Here is a 23,793-nt window from a genome sequence, read left to right on the forward strand (position 1 = left end):
CCTTTTTCCAGCCTTGAAGAGACAGTGTTATCTTTCACAAAGGTAGCAGGAACAACATTTTTCAATGGAGTGCTTTGGATTGGTAAGATCCCCTCGGTCACCCCATTCTCTGTTCCCAAAAGGTTAGCGGGGTGGACTTGCTCCTCCAGGAGATCTGACCCCCAGTCTTCCCTTAAAACCTGCTCCATAGGTGGGGGGTCTGGCATTTTAGATGCAGATCCTTCACCCTCCTCCTGGGGAAAAGCCTTCCTACAAAAGGTGGGCGGTCCCTCCTGTCCCCTCATACCTTCCATCTGGACTTCCCTCTGAGGCAGACACTCCTGTGTCCCCTAAAAGGGAAGGTGACCCTTATCCAGCTGTGGGCTCATAGCTACCAGCTATGACAGACTTTTCACTGGCCAGCAAAATTCCCCCTTTCACTCAAGTTGGGCTTGCTTTCAGCTACAGAGCCCTTGGGGTCTGTTCCCACTGCAGCAGTCACCAGGACCCCAACTTCCATCTCCGGGATACATGGCTCTGTGCACCCCAGGGCAGGACCTGTCCCCTGCTTTCCTGCAACTCCTGGAAGTCAGCAGCTGGGAAGGCCTCCCTGTTACAAGGTGGAACATCCCCCTCCCCGAGGGAGATGATCACAGGACAGGAGCTGGCTCTATCCAGCCCTTCTCGCAGGGATCTGCCTTGAGACCCGGGGCTGTAGGAACTGGTTTCAACCACCCTGCCCCAAAGCTGCATTCTCCACTGCTAGAGGAATTAGAGAGACACTCTCCTATTCCCCCAGCAGCACATGTGACTTCAGCCTCCCCCTGGGGCTTTTAGCACAAGATTCCTTCTTGCTGCTAACAAACCCTGGGACAGATTCCGCCACATCGAAAAAATCATTTCCCAGTAGAAACGGTGGAAAATTATGTGTCACTGCTGCAACAGTCAGTTCAGCCTGCAAATCACCAGTTTCCATGTGTACCTTAGCTAAAGGTGCAAGGACTTTGTAACCTCCCACCAATTCTAATTCTGCCATTTTTCCTGGTAACAAATCCTTCTCCTGGATCAGGCCCCTCTTGACTATGGAAATTTCTGCACCAGTGTCTCTCCATCCTTGGAGCACTTTGCCATTAAGCTTAACAGCATGCATATGCTCACTGCTTGTACAGGAGACTTGGGACAAGTAACAGGGGAATGGGGAGGTGAATGACGAGCCTTTTTTTCCCCCAGGGGTAAAATGGTGATTCTGCTTTCCACCAACCCTGTACCCCTCTGCCAGTGGTTTATGTTTAACTGCAGCTTGTGACTGCTCGTAAGAGTCTGCAAACCCAGCTAATTCCCCCACTGCATTCACCTTTTTGTCCCACAAATACTGCTTTACATCATCACTGCGCATATTCAGGACCTGTTCCTGAGTAACCAAATCATACAATTCTTCGAAGCTTGTAATGCCTTTTCCCCTCACCCACTTGTCTAACAAATTTTTCATTTCATTTACATAAGCCATATTACTCAATCCAGATCCCCTCTTAAGACTCCTGAATTTAACCCTGTAAGTTTCAGGTGTAATCTGAAAAACTGTTTCAAAACCAGTTCCTTAAATTTACCATAGTTTGAAGCATCAGCAATAGTCATCTTACTGAATATGTCCAGAGCTCTCCCAGTCAATTTTGCAACCAAAGATCATTTTTTGATCTTCAGGAATTGCATGGAGAGTGCAAAGTCTCTCCAAGGGGATGAAATGTTTGGCAATATCACTGGATTCATCATACTACAGGCATAACCGCTCCCATTTATGGATTTTTTGGGAAGTGGAGCCAACTGCTGAAGGGTTTTGTCTCTTCCACTACGTTACAGCCAGTTCATGCTTCTGGGTCTCAATCTGGGCCTGTATTTTTCTGTCTTTTAACTCCAGAGTTAAAACCTCCTCTCTCTCTTTCCTTCTCCACCTGGGCAGCTTTCTGGTCTTCAAGTTCTTGGTCTTTTAGCTCCATGGCTCTTTCGTGAGCTGCTTTCTGTGCTTTAATTTGAGCCTATTTCTGGGCCTCCATGGTTTCTCTGGCCACAGCTGCTTCTTTGAGCCTCATTTCTGCCTGCCACATTTGAAACTCACGGTCCTTTGCCTTCTCTTCTGCTTCCAGTCTGGCCAACTCTAATTTTGTAGCTGCCTCACTGGTGGTCATTTTCCTGCTTTCTTGTGCTTATTTCCCTCACCCGAAATAAACAAACAGAAAATAACAAACCAGTAACCACTTTGTCTGTTCTCTGGCCACCACACTTAAAACTCACTTAAAATCACTACCAGTGTCTCAAAGCATTCAGCTGTGCACAGATCCTGTTGACAACACCACTGTGACGGGTCTGGTCACAAAGACCCCTTTGGGACTGTCACCTGACATGCTGAAACTACCTCTGAGCCCGTTTTCCCTGTCAGCTTGGGACTCCGGAACCCTATCTTGTTGAGTCAGACACACAAGCCTGCTGCAACACAGACCCAGGGTCTGAACCACGTCCCCAAAGCTTCAGGCTTTAACTGAAAACCACTCAGCAGGTACTCCTGTCTCCAGCACCCAGACATCCTGCTCCCAATCGGATCCAAACCCCAAATAAATCCGTTTTACTCAGTATAAAGCTTATACAGGGTAAACTCATAAATTGTCTGGCCTCTATAACACCGATAGAGAGATATGCACAGCTGTTTGCTCCCCCACATATTAATCACTTATTCTGGGTTCAATAATAAACAAAAGTGATTTTATTAAGAATAAAAAGTAGGATTTAAGTGGTTCCAAGTAATAACAGACAGAACAAAGTAAGTCACCAAGTAAAATAAAACAAAATATGCAAGTCTAAGCCTAATACATTAAGAAACTGAATACAGGTAAATCTCACCCTCAAAGATGTTCCAATAAGCTTCTTTCACAGACTAGACTCCTCCTTAGTCTGGGCCCAATCCTTTACTCTGGTACAGTTCTTGTTAGTTCCAGCAGGCATCTTAGATGAAAAGCAGGGGATTCCACATGACTGGGACCCCTTTGTTCTGTTCCACTCCCTTTTATAGCTTTGGCACAAGGCGGGAATCCTTTGTCTCAATCTGAGATCCCTCCCTCCTTCTAAATGGAAAAGCACCAGGTTAAAGATGAGTTCCAGTATCATGTGACCTGTTCACTCACTGGCACACACATATACAGGACGGCTTACAAGTAAACAGAGTCATCTACAACCAATTGTCCTAATTAATGGGGGCCATCAAGATTCCAAACCACCATTAATGGCCCACACTTTGCATAACTAAAATAGGGCCTCAGAATTATATTTCATCTTCCTAATTTCAGATACAAGAATGATACATTCATACAAACAGGATGAATACACCCAGTAGATTATATGCTTTGTAATGATACCATACAAGAGACCTTTTGCATAAAGCATATTCCAGTTACATCATATTTACACTTATACACATATTTCCATAAACATATAGAGTGCAATGTCACAATCACCTCATTACCTTCTAGGTGTTTGCAAATTGATTTCTTAATTATTTTCTCCATTATCTTTCCTGGTACAGAAATTAAACTGACTTGTCTGTAATTTCCCAGGTTGTCCTTATTTTCCTTTTTATAGGATGGCACTATCATTTTAAACGTTTTAAAACGTTGCTTTTCACATCTAGAAAATGTCCAGCTACTGCCAAGTTCAGGTCACAGGATATGGTCTTTATCTCAATCTCCATAGCAACTGTGCTTCCGGGGGCTCTTTTATTCTCAAACAATCTTAGCCACAAAATAGCATGAAGCCATTTTACATAGTGCTACTCCTGTCCCTCCCCTCATGAAATCACCCATTACAGGTGGATGAAATAATATACAAAGTCTGGACTTTGGGAAGCTGCTGTTGACAACCCTGTTTTAAATATGGCTCCTTGTGCTACTTTGTTACCAGAGTGCACGGAGCCAGGTAACATCAGTCTTTGTGTAAAGGGGCTTTTGTGGAATCCTTTTGTCACTGCTGAGCAGTATTCAGCTGCCAATAAATTCAGAAGTGACTGTTAAGGGTGAGGTTTTAATTAATCTCTGATTGATTCTGATTTTAGATTAGACCCGCCCCCCCCAGTCACAAGTTGCCCCCCCCCCCACTCTTTTAAACCAAAAACTTTTCCATGTGGAATTTCCTGTGAAACTTACAATTAAAAGCCACCTATTGGAAAAACTAGATCAGGTTTTGAATTACAGGAGAGCGAACAAAATCACTATTCCCTTTGTAAAAGCTGCAACCTCACTTGTTTGAAAAGGGCTCCAGCAGAAACTTGAAACTTGGCACAGACATACTCCTAACTGAGGATTAATACCTTTGCTTGCGTTTAAAAAAATATTTTGATATAACGACTACATCACTTTTATCAGTCTGAGCCCCGTGGAAATCAACAGCTGGGCAGAAACAGATGCACCATACCTGTGTGTACTGAATTCAGACTCACTGTTTATTCAGGATTTGTAGGGCTGGGGAGGACAGAATATCTGCCATGGAATGACAATCCTCCTTCCCAACTGGACCTGGGATATGGCTCAGCTGTACAAGTCACTGTTGTTTGAGGCTATTCTAGTGGTTGCAACATACTACCCTCTTCTTGCACAATGGGTGTTTGTGAGCAAATAAATCTGTGTTAGTTCCTGACTCATGGCCCACCCCCATGCTCACATGGGGAGAGTTAGCCACACTGCTTTTCAGGCTCAGTGTGCCAGTGCAAACAGAGGCAGGATTTCCCCCTAAGTGTGCATTTGATTGTTCAAGAAACTTACAAGATCCATTGGCGATGGCATGGAGATGATTAGCCTTGCAAACCTGAGCAACTGTGGAGATAGAGGAGGAGGCTGGAGAACCTTGAAAGCTCTGCTACCCTGGTAGCTCCTGTTTTAAGGTTAATAAAGAACGAGTCAGACAAAAGTAATTAAATAAATAAGCTGCATTATCTGTACAAAAATGATATAAATACAGGTTTTCTGACAAGGAAATCCTCTTTCTATAATACTCAGCAATCCTCATCATCTTATGGGGGTGCTGCCAAGTCACAATTCATAGGACAAACATCTGAAATTATATTTATACGGTGTGAAAGGGACACAGTGGCCTTGCCAGACCTTGTCTCCAAGTGTTTATCCTAAGCACAGTTACACGGCTAATATCCAACATGGGATTGTCTGAATATGTTTTGCTATTAAAAAATGTAAATACTTCCCTGCAATGCTTTTCATTAGCTATTGTACTAGAAACAACCACCAAATTATTAGTAAGGAATTTGTCCTTCTCATTCCATGCATAACTATAGTTTCACAAGTAGAAAAGCCTCTCCCCCCCAATTGTCATAGTTTATGAAGCAATCTGTACACAATGAAACGTATCCAAAGTTAAATGAAAGTGCTAATAAAAACAGGAAAATTACACTATTACCACTAATTTTAGAGGAACAAAATTGCAGGGAGATCACAAAAAAGTCCCCAAAATAGTTTTTATCTGGACAACAATGTACAATTATTAATATTGCACTTTTTATACAAGGAATCCTAATAAATATACACAAAAAGATATACATTTACATACATAAAAAGACTTTTTTTTGTTTGTTTTTAAATAAAAGTTACACTGATTCTTAGCAACGTGATTTCTCAGAGACCCATTTATAGAGAGAGTGTTCCCTGCCAGACACACTTTGGAATGACCAAACTGGAGGCAATTTAATGCAATGGACCTGGTGTTAACCTCACAAGAGAACTTCCAGGCTTGTTGAAATATCCACATGTAAGGTAAGCTGCAACATATCAATACTTGAACAGTGTTTTATTACTGCATCACAAGACGAGAGTCCCACTGGGGGTGCTACAAGAGGCCCAGCCAAACCTTACATTTAGAGATAGTCCTAAACCAAAACTCTGGATCTGGGCACCTCTCCCTCAGACTTCGGGTAAGTTCAAATTCAAACTTTGTAGTTAAGGACGATTTCTGCAAGGTGCTGAGCAACCTGGATTTACACTGACTTGAGGATGCTAGCACCTTGAAGGATGAAGCACTTGATTTTTGATTATCGATGCAATTAGGAGAGAGAATCACAATGAGCAGGCAAAATCATGTTATGAATGTGAAATTGGACACTCACTTCTCAGCTCACCTCTGACTGTAGAGTTCTATTCATGGACTATAACCGCTTCACTTACTAGCATCAACCTTTTTTGGTGTGTCTTTTAGGAATCTGTGCTACCACTTTGGGGCCAAAGCTGATGATGTAGCATTCTGCATGTCTACGTGACAGAAAGAACTATAACAAATCAGAGCAGCTGAATTCTCCTTCTTGATAAATTAATAATTATCACTGGAGGATCTGGCTGTAATTGAGAGAAAAATTCCACACTGGCAGGACATAGAAATCATTTCTACAAATTCAAAGTTAGAAATAGACCAAAACCCCAGATCTGAAAGCCCAATAACTCTGGAATCTCAGGCTTCTCTCTTCCCCAGATACATTTTAATCATGTTAAGATGCAGCATGGTAAGTAGCTCTTGTTGCCACAAATATATACAACCCCTCCTATAAGTGCTCTGTACAGTGCAGTGATGGCAGGTATGCACGTTGGCCTGTCAATAACAGATCATTCTGTCACTCACTTTCCTTTTCTGCGTAATACTGTACTTCATTTTTTTATGTTGAGAGAAAAAACTTTTTGCACTTATTTAGGTGTATTTTAAACTCATTCATGCTTTTGCACAATGTTTAACCTCTTTTTCAGATCCTAAGTTCTTAGCATGAGAGGGAGAGAGAGAACAGGAATACAGCTTTAGGATAGCAGTTTTAAAAAACCAAAACCACACGTTTATGTTAACAAACCCATCTAGGGCAAATGATGTCTCTGCCCATTGCTTAGCTGAATGTTTAGTTCAATCCCTTTTTTCAGTAGTCCATGATCTGTCAAGCTGTTTGATCCATGCCCTGGTGGTCTGATCTGCTGCTAATGGGAGTTTTTGCTTTGGTGTTTTTCCCCATCTGCTGGTTGATGTGTATCACAAGGCCTGTACGAGGATTTCTAGGCAGCTCTGTTCCACTCAGGCCCGACATGTTGCTTGTCTTCTCTTTCTTTTTGGTCTCCCACCACGACTGTGCTTTGCTGCATTCCATCTCCCAGCCTCACTGAAGGGAAAACTTGCCAAGTCCTTTACAACAATGATTCAGTAAAGTTAAAAAATAAAAAATAAAAATAAATAAATAAAATGAAGAAAACTGAATTCTGTCCCATTTGTTTTATAACAGTCCTTCCTGTAGTGAAGCAAAGGCTGATGCCTCTGATTCCCTATCTCAATTGCTCTCATCTTCATGCTTTTCCACAAGTCCCACAGCAGCGAGATTTGAACTGGGTGAGCTGGCAGAGTTTGAGCTGCTTCACCTTCTCACAGTACCTGGTGGTGTCTCTGCACTCCACTGGCAAAGGGGGAACAAAAAGGAGATGCAATGAAAGAACAGTGACTTACCTCCCAGTAACTGTGGTTCTTCAAGATTTCTTGTCCATGTGGACCTTCCCCGGAGGTGCACATGTGCCTCAAGAATCTACACAGACATGGGCTTGAAGAATTTAACATCCAGCGGTTGCTTTTAGACCACACAATCAGAGAGGGGAGTTCTGGGTTAGTAGTAATACTGTTGACAGGTTAGTGGGATACCTGCACCTTGGGGCTGTTATTGCACTTGTGGGAATTTTGCTCTTGGGTACCCACAGGAGATATCCCTATTGTCAAGTTGGCATTAAAGATATATATAAAATAAGGAGCTGCTTTTTTAAGAGAGTCACTCCATGGCACCTTTATGTACTTTATTGGCTTGGGAGGTCCACACTGGTTGATCTGGAGCTTGGAAGCTCTGTACTGGCTAGTTCTGAAGTTATCAGGTGAGATTCTGTGCTGTGTTTCTAACAGGTGGAGCACTGAATTGCAGCCTGGGGAGGGGGTTAAGCAACCTTTGCGCTGTTTCAAGGCCCAGAGACCCTCCCAATGTAACTTAGACAGCCCTAGGGGCCTGTCACTTTTACAGCAGCCTCTTGGTGTTGCCCTATGGGCTGCACCAGTGCCTGGAATCTCCACAAGGCTGTGTGTCGTGGCCACAACACACCCTTCCCCATGCCAGCTTGTGAGGGGATCCTCAGAGGGCAGCTTTATTGTTGTCTGCTGTAGTGCTGGTGCCAAAGGAATTCTCCCCTGGCTGGAGCTGTGGCTTTTAGGGTCCTTTTATGCCCTTTTATCTGGCAGAAAGGGGCCAGAGTGAGGGAGAGGGTCTCACGCACCTCCTTTAAACTCCACCTCTGACAGTCCTGTCCTCCCTCAGCAAGCCAAGCCATGCTCACTGTGTTTGGTCTGGTTTCACCGAGCACCTGTATTTGCCTCTAGAGGGGGGAGAAGGCCTGTAGCAAGCCCTTCTGTAGTCTAGTGCTGCAGAGTGGTTCTGCTGCGGCTCCAGAATGCCCAGCCTCTGTGGAGATCCCCAGTGCTCAGCCTCAGAATTGCTGGCTGCACACTAGACTCCAGGTTTTGGCCTTTAAACGCAGTGCTTCAGAGTATTTGGGAACCGTGACTGGCAAAGAGGTTGTGATTTACACTCACGCTGCTTGGTGAACACTGACATAACACTGGGCTTGGTTTCCAAAGAGGCACATCTGTTCCAGATCATTTATTCTTTTTGCAATATTTATAATGTGTGCGTTTTTTGGCAGCCCCAATTAAATGCTAGTCACCTGAAAGCCACTCCAGGAATTCTCAGCACTAACCAACTCAGCCGCTTCAGGTTTGCTTGATGTTAACATCAGCTAACTACCTGTTTATGACTTATTATTTCTCTCCATACCAACAATGGAAACTTAGGAAAACACCTATTACTTTTAGCCCTATTAGCAGGGAGATGAGATCCCAACTCTTAGAAAACAACAACAACAAACAACACTGAAGCCATTCCAATAGGAACACTTGATTTTGCAGGCTGCAATTTGCCATTTTTCAGACAAATGTTTTCCCAAGAAGCCCAGCAGTGGGGCCCAACACCGCGCTCTGGGGGCCCAGCTCTGTGGTGAAGATTCACAGATGGCTCCTTTCTCCCACAGGAACGTACTGTTTTCGCAGGGGGTGATGTTGCAGCGTTGCCAGTTCGCAGGTCTTGGCCTCCAGGAACAGTAGTGCTCCGGCACGGGTTTGTTGGTGCGGACATGCACGCATTCCACTCGCCTGGACTGGAAGCCATAGTTCCCACACGTAGCTGTACACAGAGTCCACAGACTGACCCTCCAGTGCACACCACAGATGTCTGTCCAGCAGTTCTGTGTGCTCAAAGGCCTGTTAATAAAAAGGACAGAGATATTATTATAATACCAGGCAGGAAATAAGAGGCTTAGTCACACTGGATATTCCTCAAACACTGGGGATACTATGGGCCCTATAGCTCTGATCCTGAACACTTACTGGACCTGATCCACAGTAGTTGTAAACTAGCATAGATCCATTGTCTTAATGGACTAAGTTGAGGCTCTGGCCCGTTGAGTTCAACTGGCAATTAAAGAACAGGACTCAAAAGGCCAGATGCTCAGCTGTTGTCAATTGGCATAGCTCCAATGAAGTCTATGGAGCTATGTATCCATTTACACCAGTTGAGGATCTGTCTCAAACAACTTTAGCACTCCTTCTGTCCATAAAGTAGTTAACAACCCGATACTGCCTGCAGATCTACTGAGGAGTTGTAATGAACCAAGAAGTGGCTGATGTAAGCCACTAGAGCTTCATTACTATAAATGCAACAAACCTGGGTTTCAGATGTTGTGGTTATGGTTTTACAAATGGCACAAACAAAAACCTGTGTTCAGAATCCATCCTTTTCCTTCTGTACACGCTATCAGCTAATATTCAAGAGCACTTGGTGCTCATTTAGTTATTGCACAGGAGAAATATTGAGATGCTGCCAAGCAGTGCTAGTTGGGATGGCTTTGGCAATGTGAATGCTCATCCACTAGTAAAAAACTTGAAGGGAGAATTGCAGTTTCTCCTTAAAAATGGTCTCAAACATACATGGAGCCGATTCTCCTGTAACATGTACCAGCATAACTCCATTGACTGCAACAGAGTTATTCCTGAGAAGTGAAAGGAGAATCAGGCCCTCAAATCCAAAAAACTATGAAGGCAGTAAAATCTCTGGCCTAATTCATAGGTCTCTGTACAGAAGCGTGGTTCTGATGACGAGGGATTCTGTAATACCTTGGTAGGGCACCGCACTGGTCAGAAGACACAGAATTCCCATCCCTGGTCTGGCAGAAAATCTGTCTGTGCTGTACAGCTAGTCGTGGTCCGATGCATGGCCCATTACACTGCGAAAGTAGAAAAAGGACACTCGGTGGCATAAAGTGAGAACATGCCCTGCTTTTATGAAGCCCTTCTTGGGAGCTGATGAACAGAGATGTATGTTGCTGAGATGCAGATGCTCTCAATCTCTTCATAGAGATCAGTAGGTTTTTAAGTCCAAGTGCACAGTCTTTTTGTATCCCACGCAGCCTCCCCAAGGCAGCATTAAAACTCATTTCTGTATCTGCTCTATAGATTAATTCCCCTCCCCCTTTGCCTATTTCAATCTTAAATCCATCTGCTTGGACAAATAAAAAGCTCTCATCTTATTAGCCCAGAGCTTGTGATCCATACAGGAAATCTTGCTGCAGTCCCTTTACTGTGTATTTTACAGCTTGTACTATCACAATTTATAGCCAAATGGTTCATAGCAAGACTGAATCAGGCCAGCAATGTTTTTTCCTTTAACACAAAGATGTCCTAACTAATTCAAACCTGTCAGTCAGCCTTTTGTGGTTTAATTTGTTTCTACTCTTCCCAGCTTAAATCACAGAAAGCTAAAGGCATGAAGCATGTGACCATGGCACCATCTTTCATCAACCTTATGAAAACTGCTTGGTTTCCAGGCAGCCAATATCTGGAAACTGTTTTTGGCAGGGGGGGACTGCTGATTTGGAGATGGACGAGAAGGGACATGAATGTAGAGATCAAGGACAGGGCCGGCTCCAGGCACCAGCTTAACAAGCAGGTGCTTGGGGCAGCCAAGGGAGAGGGGCAGCACCTGCGGCAATTCGGGGGTGGCAGGTCCCTCACTCCCTGCCGCTGAACTGCCGCCGCCAATCGCGTTTTTTTTTCCCCAATTGCCGCCGCCGATCGTGGCTTTTTTTTTTTTTTTTGCTTGGGGCGGCAGAAATGCTGGAGCCGGCCCTGATCAAGGAGTTTCCATCAGTGCAAAGGTGGAGCAGGTTGGGATTCCTACCTGACACTGACCTGTGCCACCTCCCTACTGCCAGGAACCTTCTTCCTCCCTGGCATGCCCTCCTCACATCTGGTACTTGTTCTCAACCAACACCTGGACCAGGGTCCAGCAGAAAAGAGGAAGCTTGGTTGGGATAACAACAACTAGGGTGAGCTGGAGTGGGGAGACAGATGAATTGATTGCAAGGAAGGGTGTTAAGTAGATAAGAGGAAAGGGAGTAATCACCAGCTTGGCTGGGGTCAGAGAACCAGTTAGGTGGAGAAAGTGGGATCGAATATGCTCAAATTCATCTTGAATGTCCACCAAAGACCTAAGTGGTCTACAGAGTAATACTCTATTGTTAGGCAGCCTAATGCTTTGGTGCAGGCGCAATAAGGATAGCACTTCCCTGCAGACTGAAAAAGAGAGATGCAAGTCAATGCAAGGCTTTCCACAGGGGGTTCTGGCTCAGGTGCATGTAGGTAACATTACTTTGTGTACTTAGGGCAGGACTGCTATAGCTGTACATGCTGGCAATCTTCATCATAAACAAGCCTGAGTGAATGGGAGTCTTAGGGGGGATAGCTCAGTGGTTTGAGCATTGGCCTGCTAAACTCAGGGGTGTGAGTTCAATCCTTGAGGGGGTCACCTAGGGATCTGGGGCAAAATCAGTACTTGGTCCTGCTAGTGAAGGCAGGGGTCTGGACTCAATGACCTTTCAGGGTCCCTTCCAGTTCTAGGAGATAGGTATATCTCCATATATTTATTTTTTAGGGGATACGTCTTGATGCTTTATTGCACTATAAGAAAACACAGGCTGTGGAGGTTAAATAGCCACAGTAATCCACTTAAAACTAAATGAAAGAAGATGGGAGGTACAAGAAAATAACTCGTTTTGGAGGGGTGTAGGTCATCTATTTATTTTCACTTTAGTCTGGGAAAGCTAATCACTAAACCTGACCAATATGAACCTGACATCCCCCAGGGTGAAACCTATGAAACAATGGAGAAATGTCACTGATCCACAGCCAGTGGTCTGTTCCTAATTGTAATTAATGTAATTGTCTTGTAGACATGGCTTGGAACAGAGCTGTATGGGTTTACATGGAGCTTGAGAAATGCTTTTTTCAGGTAGGAGAAATATTATATTATAAAGTACAAAGGTCAGGTATAACAGATGAATTCATGCGTCTTTGATGATTGAGACTAGGTATGACATCATGGGGAATGATATAAACCACCCCGGGTTACAACCACCCATGTGAGTTAACTGGCCAACAGCTAGTATTACACAATCCTTACCCGAAATTTCAAAGAAAGTACAAATTGAGCAATTTGCTTCTCTGTTTTGAAAGAATGTTCAGCTCTTTACTCATAAACGCAGCATAACTCTATGTTCTGAGTGAACTTTCTCCAAAATACACAGACATAGGATTTAATGAAGTTATTTTCAGTTAGCTAGCAGTAACAAATCCCATTTTGATGATGGCGCTGGGTGCTCTGCAATAACGTTTGTCCATGAACATTTCATAAAATGAGTTACTGACCTTGATGGAATAAAACAGTCAGTGTTGTATGCTGTGTAATGAGTAGCTTTTGTCTACAAGGCTGTATTTAGTATATTAGTGTATACACCTCTACCCCGATATAACACGGTCCTCGGGAGACAAAAAATCTCACCGCCTTATAGGTGAGACTATGTTATATCGGGTTCGGTCTGGTTTCCCCGGGGGTGATTTAAAGGGCCCAGTGCTCTAGCCGCTGCGGGGAGCCCTGGGCCCTTTAAATCACTGCCGGAGCTCCGGCTGCCGGGCTCAGGCGGTGATTTAAAGGGCCTGGGGTGCCACACGAATTCGGATATAATGTGGTAAAGCAGCAGGGCTCGGGTGGCGCTTTAAAGGGCCTGGGGCTCCCCGCTGCTTTACCGCGTTATATCCGAATTCGTGTTATATCGGGTCACGTTCTATCGGGATAGAGGTGTACTCTATCTATCTATCTATCTATCTAGTATATGAGACTATATATGGTCATATCAGAAATTACAGAATTTATGTGGCTAATATCTACTATCATATCACTATGAAATCTAACAAAATGAGATAATGTGATTTATTTACCATTGTTTCCACATTGACTTACCAGGCAGTAATCATGAAAAGCTGCAAAATATTTCACGGTGACTCAGTGTATATTGAGAATGAAGCCAATCTCTGCATGCACAAAGCTGACTCTGCATAATGTTTTTATTAGGCTTTTAGTGTGCTCCTCTAAACTTAATTTCCTTATTGTTGCCTGACTAGTACTGTTTAAGGATATTGATTTAAAAGTATGACCTCTTCAGATTTGTTATAGATGAACTCTTCTTCACTTTTGGCTTAATAAAGGTTTTCAATGGATGTTAAAATAACAACATTAATATCTGACTTTAACTCATAACATCAAGTAAAACTAGCCTGTGGATTAAACTCTGGCCTTCACTTATTCCAATCTGCCCCTGGATGAGTCATCATCAGCATGGACTGACCCTCAGACGTTTGCAACTAAATATATAAGCCTCTTCTACCTAAGCTAAAACTCTCATCAGCCTGTACATGTGGCCCAGCTACAGCTGGGAGGGAGAGAGACAGAATACCACACTGACTGGGCATGGATTACATTCACAGCATATATATGCTACAATCCTTTCTGGAGATCTGCTGGCCCACACAGATCCACGGACAATAAGGGGATCTCCCATGAATCTCCCCAAGAGAAGGATTTCACTCATAATACTATGAATCATTCACTATTTACAGAACATCTTTTTAGTATCTGAGCACAACATGAAGCAGTAAGGACGGTGTTTCAGACTGACTTGTGTGGGATTCTTAAAACGCTTTGAACCCAATGTCTTGTATCATCATTTCAGTTTCCCTTACATAGTGGTTCAAGTAAATCCTGATTTTATGAGGTGTTAGGGGATATTCAAAACTTTTGTAAAACTGGGGGTTTGTTAAAAAACACACGACAGCCCAGAACAGGAACAGATATAAATGTTGCATAACAGAGACAATCAGGGTCTGGAAATGTGTTTCACTGTGGCCAGATATATAGGTGTCAGCAGAGATAGCAAGGATTGACTAGGCCATGGAAACTGACCAATTTCTCCGGGTCATTACTGAGGCACATTGGCAGAACAGGATGGGGACGGTTGAGCTGCCAATGTCCACGCTCTCCAGGGTTGTGTCCATCACTACAAATAAATAAATACATAACAAGAGGCTGCAAGAAGAAGCCTCTTCTTCTGTGAAGACAGTCCAGTGGAGAGGAGTGAAGGGCCAGATTGTGACTAGCTCTTCTAGGGTGTACACAGGTTTGGGGATGGGAGAAGATGCAAGGAACTTTTCTTTGCTCCTTGCTTGCCCCAAGCAAAGATTGGTCACAACCACAGTCTTTGTACTTGGAGGAGGGCTGGGACTGTTCCCTCCAGATTGCAGATCTCCCCAAAGGAAATAGGGGAGAGGAAGAGGCAGGACCACATCCACCTTACAGAGCAAACTCAGCACACACTGCAGGGGATAGGGAAAACAGGCCGCACCATCCCAAAGGATGCTTACTGCCCCATTGAGCACTGGGGAGCAGTTATGCCTGCCGGAGATGTAATCCCTCCACGAGCTCCCCCTGGGACAATGTGCCTCCATGCTCTAGGCAGTACCAATCTGGCACAATCTAGCCCTGTCTTTTAGGCTGCTATCTCTTTCATGAAATGTGTGAAGCTTTGTTATCCCAATCATCCAATGCGTTAAACAAAAGACATGAGTTGCCTCTTAAAAGCTCATATGATGCATTAATCACAGATGCAAAATCATTGCTCTCATCTTCAGGCACCTCTTGTCACCGAACTGTACAAAGATTTGTGTGTCTGTGTGGCTCTTACCTGACCCCAAGAGGAAGCCACCCACTCCATGCACAGCTGCCTGTTACAGATCTGGGTATCCACTGGGCGTTTGGCAACCTGGGCACATGCCTCATTTGACATGGGGACAGAACTGCCCATAGCAGTCAACCTCTGACATGTCACGCGCCGGGTCTGGACGCCTCCACCGCAGCTCCGTGTACAAAGGGACCAGGATGTCACCATCCACCTGATGGGAGAAATGCAAAGGGGTCAAGGAGCAGTACAGAATTGCCAGAGGCAGAAATGACAGTGTCACAGGGATCTCATAACACAGATCCTCTGAAATCACAGAGGCCCTTGCGGAAAGCCAGCCATTTGATCACTTTGGGCTCAACCTTGGGGGATGCTGAGCAGCCTCACCATCCACTGAGGTCAATGGGAGCTGAGGAAATTCAGCACCTCACAGGATCACGGGCTAGGCACTAATGTTACATTTTAGTGCCTCTGTCAAGGGGGTTGGGCCCAGAATAGAAGCTATTCTGTATTTTCTTGCTTCTGTTTGCAAAACCCATGTAAATACTTCTAACCCTGGGGTGCAATATGGTCACTTTGCAGCATCAGGTTGGCAGATTCTGGACCTAAGGCCAGTATTACAAGCCATGGGAGGATCAGCCAAATAAGGGGATTCTTCGGTTATGTAAAGACCACACAGCAGCTCCCACTCTCAATTTGCTGCTGACACAGATGCATGACTTGTACATCTCCAGCCCTGCTGACCCCTGGTCGCTATATTGGCTTGTTGGGGCCACCGGTTCCCTGGATAACTTACAGCAACTTCTAGGCTGCTCTTACTGCACGGGAATGGGCTGGTGCACAGCCAGGCAGGGATTGGGAAAGCACAAAGGGAGTTGTACCATTTTCCCTGAGCTGCATGGATGAAATAGAAGATCTGGCCCTATATGTATTGACTTTTTAAAAACACTAAAACAAATTAACAAACTAACATTTAATAAATAAATAAATAAATAAAGTTTATATTATTAATAATATTATTATACTGGTCTACCACCTACTACTAACTGGGTAACAGATTTAGCTGGTTGTTCAGAGATCAGCAACCTTCCTCCAATCCCTGGATAATGTGAAATAGCCAGGCCCTCCCGCTCAGCTAGTCTGCAGCTTATTACTGGCTGTTAAAACTACTTTGTGGAATGTGTGAAAGAAGCGAGTCCCTTGGTAATCATGAATCACAGGCCATGTTCAGGCATGCACATTGCAGATAAGAGTGATGCTGAACACTGCAAGAGCTGGGCCCATGTGCCAAGCAGTTAGCACAAGGAGGCAAAGAGAGTTGTTTCCCAGTGCAGTGGTGCGATATTTACCCAGATGGTTTTTGAAGAGAGTTTGGGGGAAAGGAGGGAGGGAAGTGATTATTAGTTCCAGGGGGAGATTTCTGGTCAAGTCAGGAGCTCTGCTGAACTAGGCTTCAGGCTACTTTGCAGGATTTATGTGTTCTGGGTGGCGGGGGGAAAGCCCAGCATCTCCCCAACCAGCAGCACCATATTTATGATTACTTTACAAAACAGGCAGTAGGTGCTTCCAGTCCTTTGGAGCTCTGATATTCAAGTAAAGGCATCCATTATATTTTCATTAATGCTCTGCTGACTGATTCCCACTGTTACAGAAACAATAAAATAAATAGAGTTCTTGGCAAGGACAAAAAATACGTCTCCACGTATCATAGAGTTTGGCAAGGTTGATTCTGCAGCTTCTCTGCCTTTTGTAAAGCTCAGCTCTGCATTTCAATCAACTTTTATTTCCAAACATACAGTTCAGCAGCTTTCTCGGGAGCCGGGAAGAGAAGCGTGGGCTGCATTATAGCTCAGGAAGGGGATAAAAGGACATAAATCATTCCTGTGGAAATATTCCCATCAGCAAGTCAAACTGCTGATATTAATGAGTGCGTTTCATATTTCATCAAGTCTCTCGTGGTTTCAGCTGCTCCTTATGACTCAGCTGGCAATCCAGAAAACATTTGCCTAAATAGAGGTGCAGGAACACATTATAGAAAGGTAATGAAATGGGAGCCATGCCGCCTCCCCAAGCCACAGCCAAAGCAAATGGCTGGAAAGTTGGCTGCTCTCTGCTCATCAGGATACTTTCTGATTCTCAGCTCCTCCGCTGGTGTCAGAAATTGTGGCCAGATTCTGATCTCAAATATACGAATGCAAAACCAGAGTCATGCTGGTGAAGTTACTGGAGTCACTCTGGATTTTAACCTGAAATTTGTAGTTTGGGCCTATCTCTAATTTTGATTTGTTAATTTTTGATTTGTTACACATGTCCCATCACATAACAGAATATTAATACTGATACAGTTCTCAGGGGAGTCACTAGTTGGTGTGGTTACGCAAGCAACGTACAGTCATTGAATAAATGGTATATTGTTAGTTTTGGGATGCAGTTTCATTTGTGGGAGCTGTTGTAGGCAGCTGGAGAATTTACTCTCTTCCCTTTATCTCTCTATCTAAAGTCAATTCTTGGGGCAGAGTGGCTTCTTGGGAACTGAGCATTGGTGCTGGGGCTGAATTTCTGAAACATGGGTTTGCTTGCATGCTGTTTGTGATCACCTCTGTTTAGGGGCTGGTGTATATAGAGTATACAAAACCAGCCATGCTAAGGCTATGTGTACACTATGGGGACTATCCTGGCATAGTTATGTTGGCATAGCCAACTTGACAGGAGGATGCAGGAACACCACCTCTCTGAATGACATTAGGTACCCTGGCAGAAGCACACTTCCATCGACATAGATGCATCTACACCGGAGGTGGGTGTGGGTGGGGGGTTGGGGTTCATCAACATAAATATGTCAGTCAGGTGTGATTTTATACACTCCTGCCTGACATAGATATGCCTCTATAACTTTGCAGTAGACCAAGAGTAAGAAAATAAACAGACTACACATCACTGATTTCCCCTCCAATGGGAAACTGACTGGCAGGGCCCTGAAATCTGCTACTGATTGGCAGAGGGACAAAAATACATATATATTATGGTAGTACCCAAAGGCTCCAATCAGGATCAAGACTCTCTTTTCTGGGTGCTGTACAAACAAATAGAAGGGCACGGTCATGCCCCCAAACAGCATATCTTTAGTCTGGAGTTGACAAAGATATGGTGACTAATGAGTCAAAGAGGAAAATTCAGTCCCCTAGCCAGCCACCTATAATGAACAGCATTCTTGGGTACTGATCCTTCCTGGGAAGGCTCCAAAAGACCATTAGGTTGTGAGCTTTGCTAATAAAAAGATGATAAACCACTTTAACAGAGGGAGTAGACATAATCTCTGCCATGTACTGTGAATGTTTTCCCCAATCCACCACCATGACCTCTAATTTATCTGGATTAAGCTTCAGAAAATTTACTCTCAGATACAATTGTTTCCTGCACAGACATTAGAAAAGCAAAGATAACACCTTGTCCAGGGCAGAGTATTATTAAATGCCTCATAAAAGCATACACGGTATACTACAGCGCAAAGACAAACCTTGAAGGGCAGTCTCTTCTGTTACAAGCAACAGGCTGTAGCACTGGCTTGGGCTTCTCTATGCAGTGGGATGCATTGACCTCAGTCCTGTCCAGTAAGCACCTCAGCTGGGGTTGCTGCACTCCTTTGTTACCACAGGAGGCCGAACATGCCATCAGTCTGTCCGCTGACCACCAATATTCTGCCACAAGCACAAGACACCCAAATTAACATTTAAAAATCAATCGGAAAAGCCAATTAGTGGTAAAATATCAGTGATTGATGCCAAGGTGCTCCTGTCATTTTGGAGATGTTTTGTAAGATAAAAACAATGAGGAGTCCAGTGGCACCTTAAAGACTATCAGATTTATTTGGACATAAGCTTTCGTGGGTAAAAAACCCACTTCTTCAGATGCATCCCCAGTCCCCAAATCTGAAATGGTTCTTCAGATGCGAAGTGGGTTTTTTACTCATGAAAGCTTATGGCCAAATAAATCTGTTAGTCTTTAAGGTGCCACCAGACTCCTTGTTGTTTTTGTGGATACAGACTAACACGGCTACTCCTCTGATGTAAGATAAAAGTGACTCCTACAGAAATGCTTAAAATAGGTGAATTATGTATAGGAAAAGCATTTCACCCTAGGAATCATCAGGCACTGGGATACCAGCCTTAGACCGACCACCAATCCTCTCTGATAGGGCAAATTCTATGTTTTGGAACTCATCACGGTAAGGCATGGCGACTAAGTGATATGTGACTTCAGTGCTGGCTAATGGACGGTCCAGTAGTTAAGATGGAAGCGTGCAACTCAGGAGATTAATTTAATTCTCTGCTCTGTCACAGACTTTCTGTGTGACTTTGGACAAGTCTCCGAGTCTCTCTATATCTCAGTTCCCAGTCTTTAAAATGGGAATAATAGCCCTTCCCTGTCAATGGGGTGGTGTGAGGATAAATTCATTCCAGTTTGTTAGGTCTCAGAAACTGTGGTAATGGGGGCCATATAAATACCTAAGATATATACATACCACACTAGGGAAACAGGGCCTGGGGACTATTGTATCAGTCCCACATGACACCTATCCCTTATGGAAAAGTCCTGCAAAATTTAACAGAAAATAAAAACCTTTCTACAGCTTTTTAAAAAATCATCCTGAGGAATTTAAAGGAGAACATCTCTGATACAGAAGTGTATAGGACACTTAAAATAGTATAGAAATTATTTCAATGTATATTAAATTCTATCATTTTTTAGAATAATTTCTGTAGAACTCTATAAAATTTCTATACATATCCTTTAAAGTAATCCTTTTAAATTTAATAAGACTTTCCCATACTAGGTAGGAAATAAGCATATTATTAATCCATGCTGTAAATCAATCCTTCATTCCTTTGCAGAAAGGCAGCAATCCACATACTAGATGTACTCCTGACAGAATTCTGTGCCCCTTTGGGGGTGAAAAATTCATATAGACCACATTTTTCTGTGCCCCCCTCCCCCAAGCAGAAAAACACAAAAATAAATCTGCCAGGGGACACGTGCCTCTTCCCCAGCAGCCCAGGGTGTATTATGCATGAGACATGCTAGAGGCAGAAATGTAGCAGCCTGACTGTGTAGTAACATTGTTAAAGTTGCTGTTGATGGTTAATTGATCTCATTCTCTGAGGCAGACATGTAGCAGCCTGCCTACGTAGTAACATTGTTAATGTTCTTATTGTTAGTTAACTGTTCCTATTCTCAGTCAATTCCCCCAAGAGCATAAAACCTGTGAAAGTTTTAAGATCCCAACATTGCCAGAGTGACGTAAATGAGCCTTATTATACATGACAGTAAGGGAATCCTCAGCTAGGAAGATGTATGTGCTTTCTTACTTTCTTCCTGTGCCAAAGTGGCACAATGGGGTTAGATTACAGCTCAGGATTTATTTTACTTACCCATTAAAAAAAAGACCTTGAGGGCAAATAAAACATTTACTAAGCAATCAATAAAATGTCAGGACATTCAGAACCAAGCACTTCTCAAAGTACCTAGCCAGGTCCAGGACAATGATTAGCAAAATTGTATGACTTTCATGTATGAAAGTCTGAGCAATTTAAAATGACATACTTTTTCCCCCCTCTTTGGTGTTCTGTAATGTAATTTAAATGAAAATCCAGAATTATAACTGGAATGAAGGGTATTAGTTACCAAGTGTTTGTAACTTAACTTTCATGTGTTTAGGAAATGCTCTATAGTAGTTGTGACTTTTTTCTGTATTGTAGTTTAAATAAATTATCAAAAACAATTGCAACTGGAGTGATGCATTATTTTGACAAATAAATATGCAGAATTTTGAACTTTTTGGTGCAAAATAACCCCCCACCGGTGTAAATCATCAGAGTTCCATTGAAGGCAGTGGAGTTACACAGATTTACAGCACCTGATGATGTGGTCCAGTGTCACTTACAGATAGGCTCAAACCAGAAAATTTGGATCCAGGTTTCAGATACCAACAAATTATGGTATATGAACTTCATGTTTAGGTTTGATCCTATTTCTAATTTCTGCATGAAACAGTTCACCCACACAGATTAATTAGAGGATGATTGTAAAGCACTTTGAAGATGCAGCTTCACTTTCTTCAAGTATAATGTGCTAAATAACATTATTCAAGGAAAACGTATCTAAATATAGAAAAGAAATCAATTTTGCACTTGAATTATCATTAATTCCTAGATGCAAGAATCTCAAAATAAAAACACTCAGTAATGTTGATGCATTGTACAAAGTTCTAGATGCTATTGGTGTCATGAGGCTGAAACTCCAATGCAATGCTTTCAAGGGACATAATTAATTGGGCACCAAAAATATTTCATGATTTCCTTTGAAAAACCTATCCTTAAAACTTTAACATCAAAACTTAAATTTAATGGAAATATCTACCCTCAAAGTGGTCTTTTTAAGAGGAAAGGAAATATACGAATCACGCATTAAAAGATCAACTAGTAAGAGTAAGCAATTTTCTTTGTTAGCACCTAGAAGGGATGCTGCCAAAATAAAATTCACATATTTACAATTAAAAACCCATTACCTATGTTAATAACAAAAGACTCAGATCAGTTTCTCTCAATTGGTGGGTCCTGACCCCCCCACAGGAGTGATAAAATGCATGCGGGGAGTAGGCGGTCACGAGATGTTGAAAATATTATTACAATTTAAAGGAAAGAAAGTCTTGCTCCCCTACTCCTGCCCACTCTTACTCTTCAAAGTCAAGTATTCTGTAAATTTTTTGGAAAAAAAACACACACACAGAGTGTGGCTTGATAATTTTTCTCATTGATACATGTTTCACGCTTACTGTTATATCAAATATAAGATGGTAGCAAAATTTTTGGACTTCAGATAAGGTGCTCAGCCTGAAAAGGTTGAGAAACAGCATCATTAGGTTATTAAAATTGGTGGCTTCTAATATTGGCGGCCCATCCTGTGATGCCTATGTCCTGACTTTCAGATATGTTGAAAATGTACAAGTTCAGCTGAAATCAGAATGATCTGTATGTGCTCAACAACCCTGAAAATCAGGTCCAATGAATCTCAGTGTAGACCTCTAAAAACCAAGATACCCAGAATTATTGGATATATCTACAAATTCACTCTTAGTGGCGAAGGTACCAAAACATCTCTTGGTTGCCGTTTCTTGTGGCCTCAGAGTGAAGGAATCCAGAACGATGATGAGCCAGTTAACAGCACCATCCTGGCAATGCCAAGATCTTATAAAGGCAGCAAGATAGAATTATTTTACCTCGGATTGTCAGAGATGTTTTTTGCATAAGTGAGCCAGCTTCATTCTGAGCCAGGCAGCTGAATTCACCTTGATAACCATCACTGATGTTTAGTAGCTGAAGAATCTGACCAGCTGCCAGGATGTTATGTCTCATGCTGATGGGTTGACCAGCATAAAACCAAGTGATGTTTGGAGTTGGGTGACCATCCACGGGGCAACCTAGAAACCAGGGAAGAGAAATAATAAGCCTTCTGCCAACAAAATGAGAATAAAATCATCCATGAGTTACCTACAGCAGAACATGGTGTTTTGAAATCAATACAACAAGGAAAAAAAGTTGTTGTTCTCTGATTTTCCCTCTTCCTCTCAATAATTAAAGATCTAAGAGATGTTTATAATGGGTGCCTTCTTATCAACGGAAAAACAGTTTTAAAATGGTCCATAATGCTTTGCATTTCCATAGTGTCTTTTATGTGAAGTTTTAAATCACCATACACATCTGAGTGAATAATTCATGTTAAGCCTTGTAACCCTCCCGTGAAATAGGGCAGTATTATTCCCCTTTTCGTGATGAGGAAACTGAGGCACAGCGAAGTTAAGAAACATGTCTTTGGCAGAGGCAGAAATAGAACCCACACTGTTTGATGCCTAGTCCTGTGCTTTAAGCCACAGGCTCATCTTTCCATTTGTGATTTAATGGGAAAGAATTAGCATCCATAACAAGTGCAGGGATGTATATGTGTGAAGGTATGTGAGTATAAACACACACACACAAAACTTGCAAAGTCAAGCACTCAAAAACTAGGAAATGCCAGCATTAAGATTGTCAGTGCATTTCCTAACTTTTGAGTGCTTGACTTTGCAGTGTTTATGTTCTTTTAACACAGTGCCATCATATTGACACCCACATGGTTCATCCCTGACACAAAGGCCACACCCTTGCCAAATTTCAGGTCCTTGCTCCAAACGTGGGGGAGTTAGAGCATCTCAAAGCAAAGGTCACCAGAATTTTTTTTTAACATTGAAAAAAAATATGCTTCCCCCCCCCAACCTCATTCTTGGAATTGGCTGAACCATTTTGGCTGACATTTACCTGGATCTCCCCACACCCAAAAGAAAAAAAATATTAGCCTGATGCAAACACCCAGCATCGGAAATTTTAGCCTAAATGTTTAAAGTTTACCAAAGTTATAAGAAACTGAAAACAGGGTCTTATAATGGAAAGTGTTGGGTAATCTTATTAATATAACATTCTAACCTATATATAGTTTTTTTGAATGTGATTACAAAGAGGTCTCTCAAAGATCAACATACAGACATGCAGTTAAT

The 23,793-nt window shown here is 42.8% G+C and overlaps 2 protein-coding genes across 10 annotated transcripts in view; both read right to left on the reverse strand.

Moving 5' to 3' along the window:
* LOC135972245 (uncharacterized) overlaps window positions 1–5,319 on the reverse strand; it is a 39,039-nt gene extending 33,720 nt beyond the window's left edge. The window contains exon 1 of the mRNA XM_065549475.1: window positions 4,460–5,319. The gene's annotated coding sequence lies outside the window, so the exon portion shown is untranslated. The remainder of the gene's footprint in view (window positions 1–4,459) is intronic.
* A 154-nt stretch (window positions 5,320–5,473) lies between these two features.
* The window catches only part of ADAMTSL1 (ADAMTS like 1), a 690,570-nt gene continuing 672,250 nt past the window's right edge, over window positions 5,474–23,793 (reverse strand). For 7 of the 9 annotated variants that reach the window (XM_065549471.1, XM_065549470.1, XM_005297670.5 and 4 more), the window contains 6 exons: window positions 22,483–22,683; window positions 18,724–18,904; window positions 15,213–15,420; window positions 10,255–10,364; window positions 9,122–9,342; window positions 5,474–7,447 (listed from right to left, as the gene is read on the reverse strand). In XM_065549471.1, the coding sequence (XP_065405543.1) occupies window positions 7,341–7,447; window positions 9,122–9,342; window positions 10,255–10,364; window positions 15,213–15,420; window positions 18,724–18,904; window positions 22,483–22,683 (1,028 nt within the window). In that variant the 3' untranslated portion in view covers window positions 5,474–7,340. Of the gene's footprint in view, window positions 7,448–9,121; window positions 9,343–10,254; window positions 15,421–18,723; window positions 18,905–19,185; window positions 19,800–22,482; window positions 22,684–23,793 lie in introns of those variants that run through there. The other 2 variants (XR_010588651.1, XM_065549472.1) reach the window with 2 other exon arrangements.

Source organism: Chrysemys picta, chromosome 6 (assembly GCF_011386835.1).
Source record: "Chrysemys picta bellii isolate R12L10 chromosome 6, ASM1138683v2, whole genome shotgun sequence".
NCBI lineage: Eukaryota > Metazoa > Chordata > Testudines > Emydidae > Chrysemys > Chrysemys picta.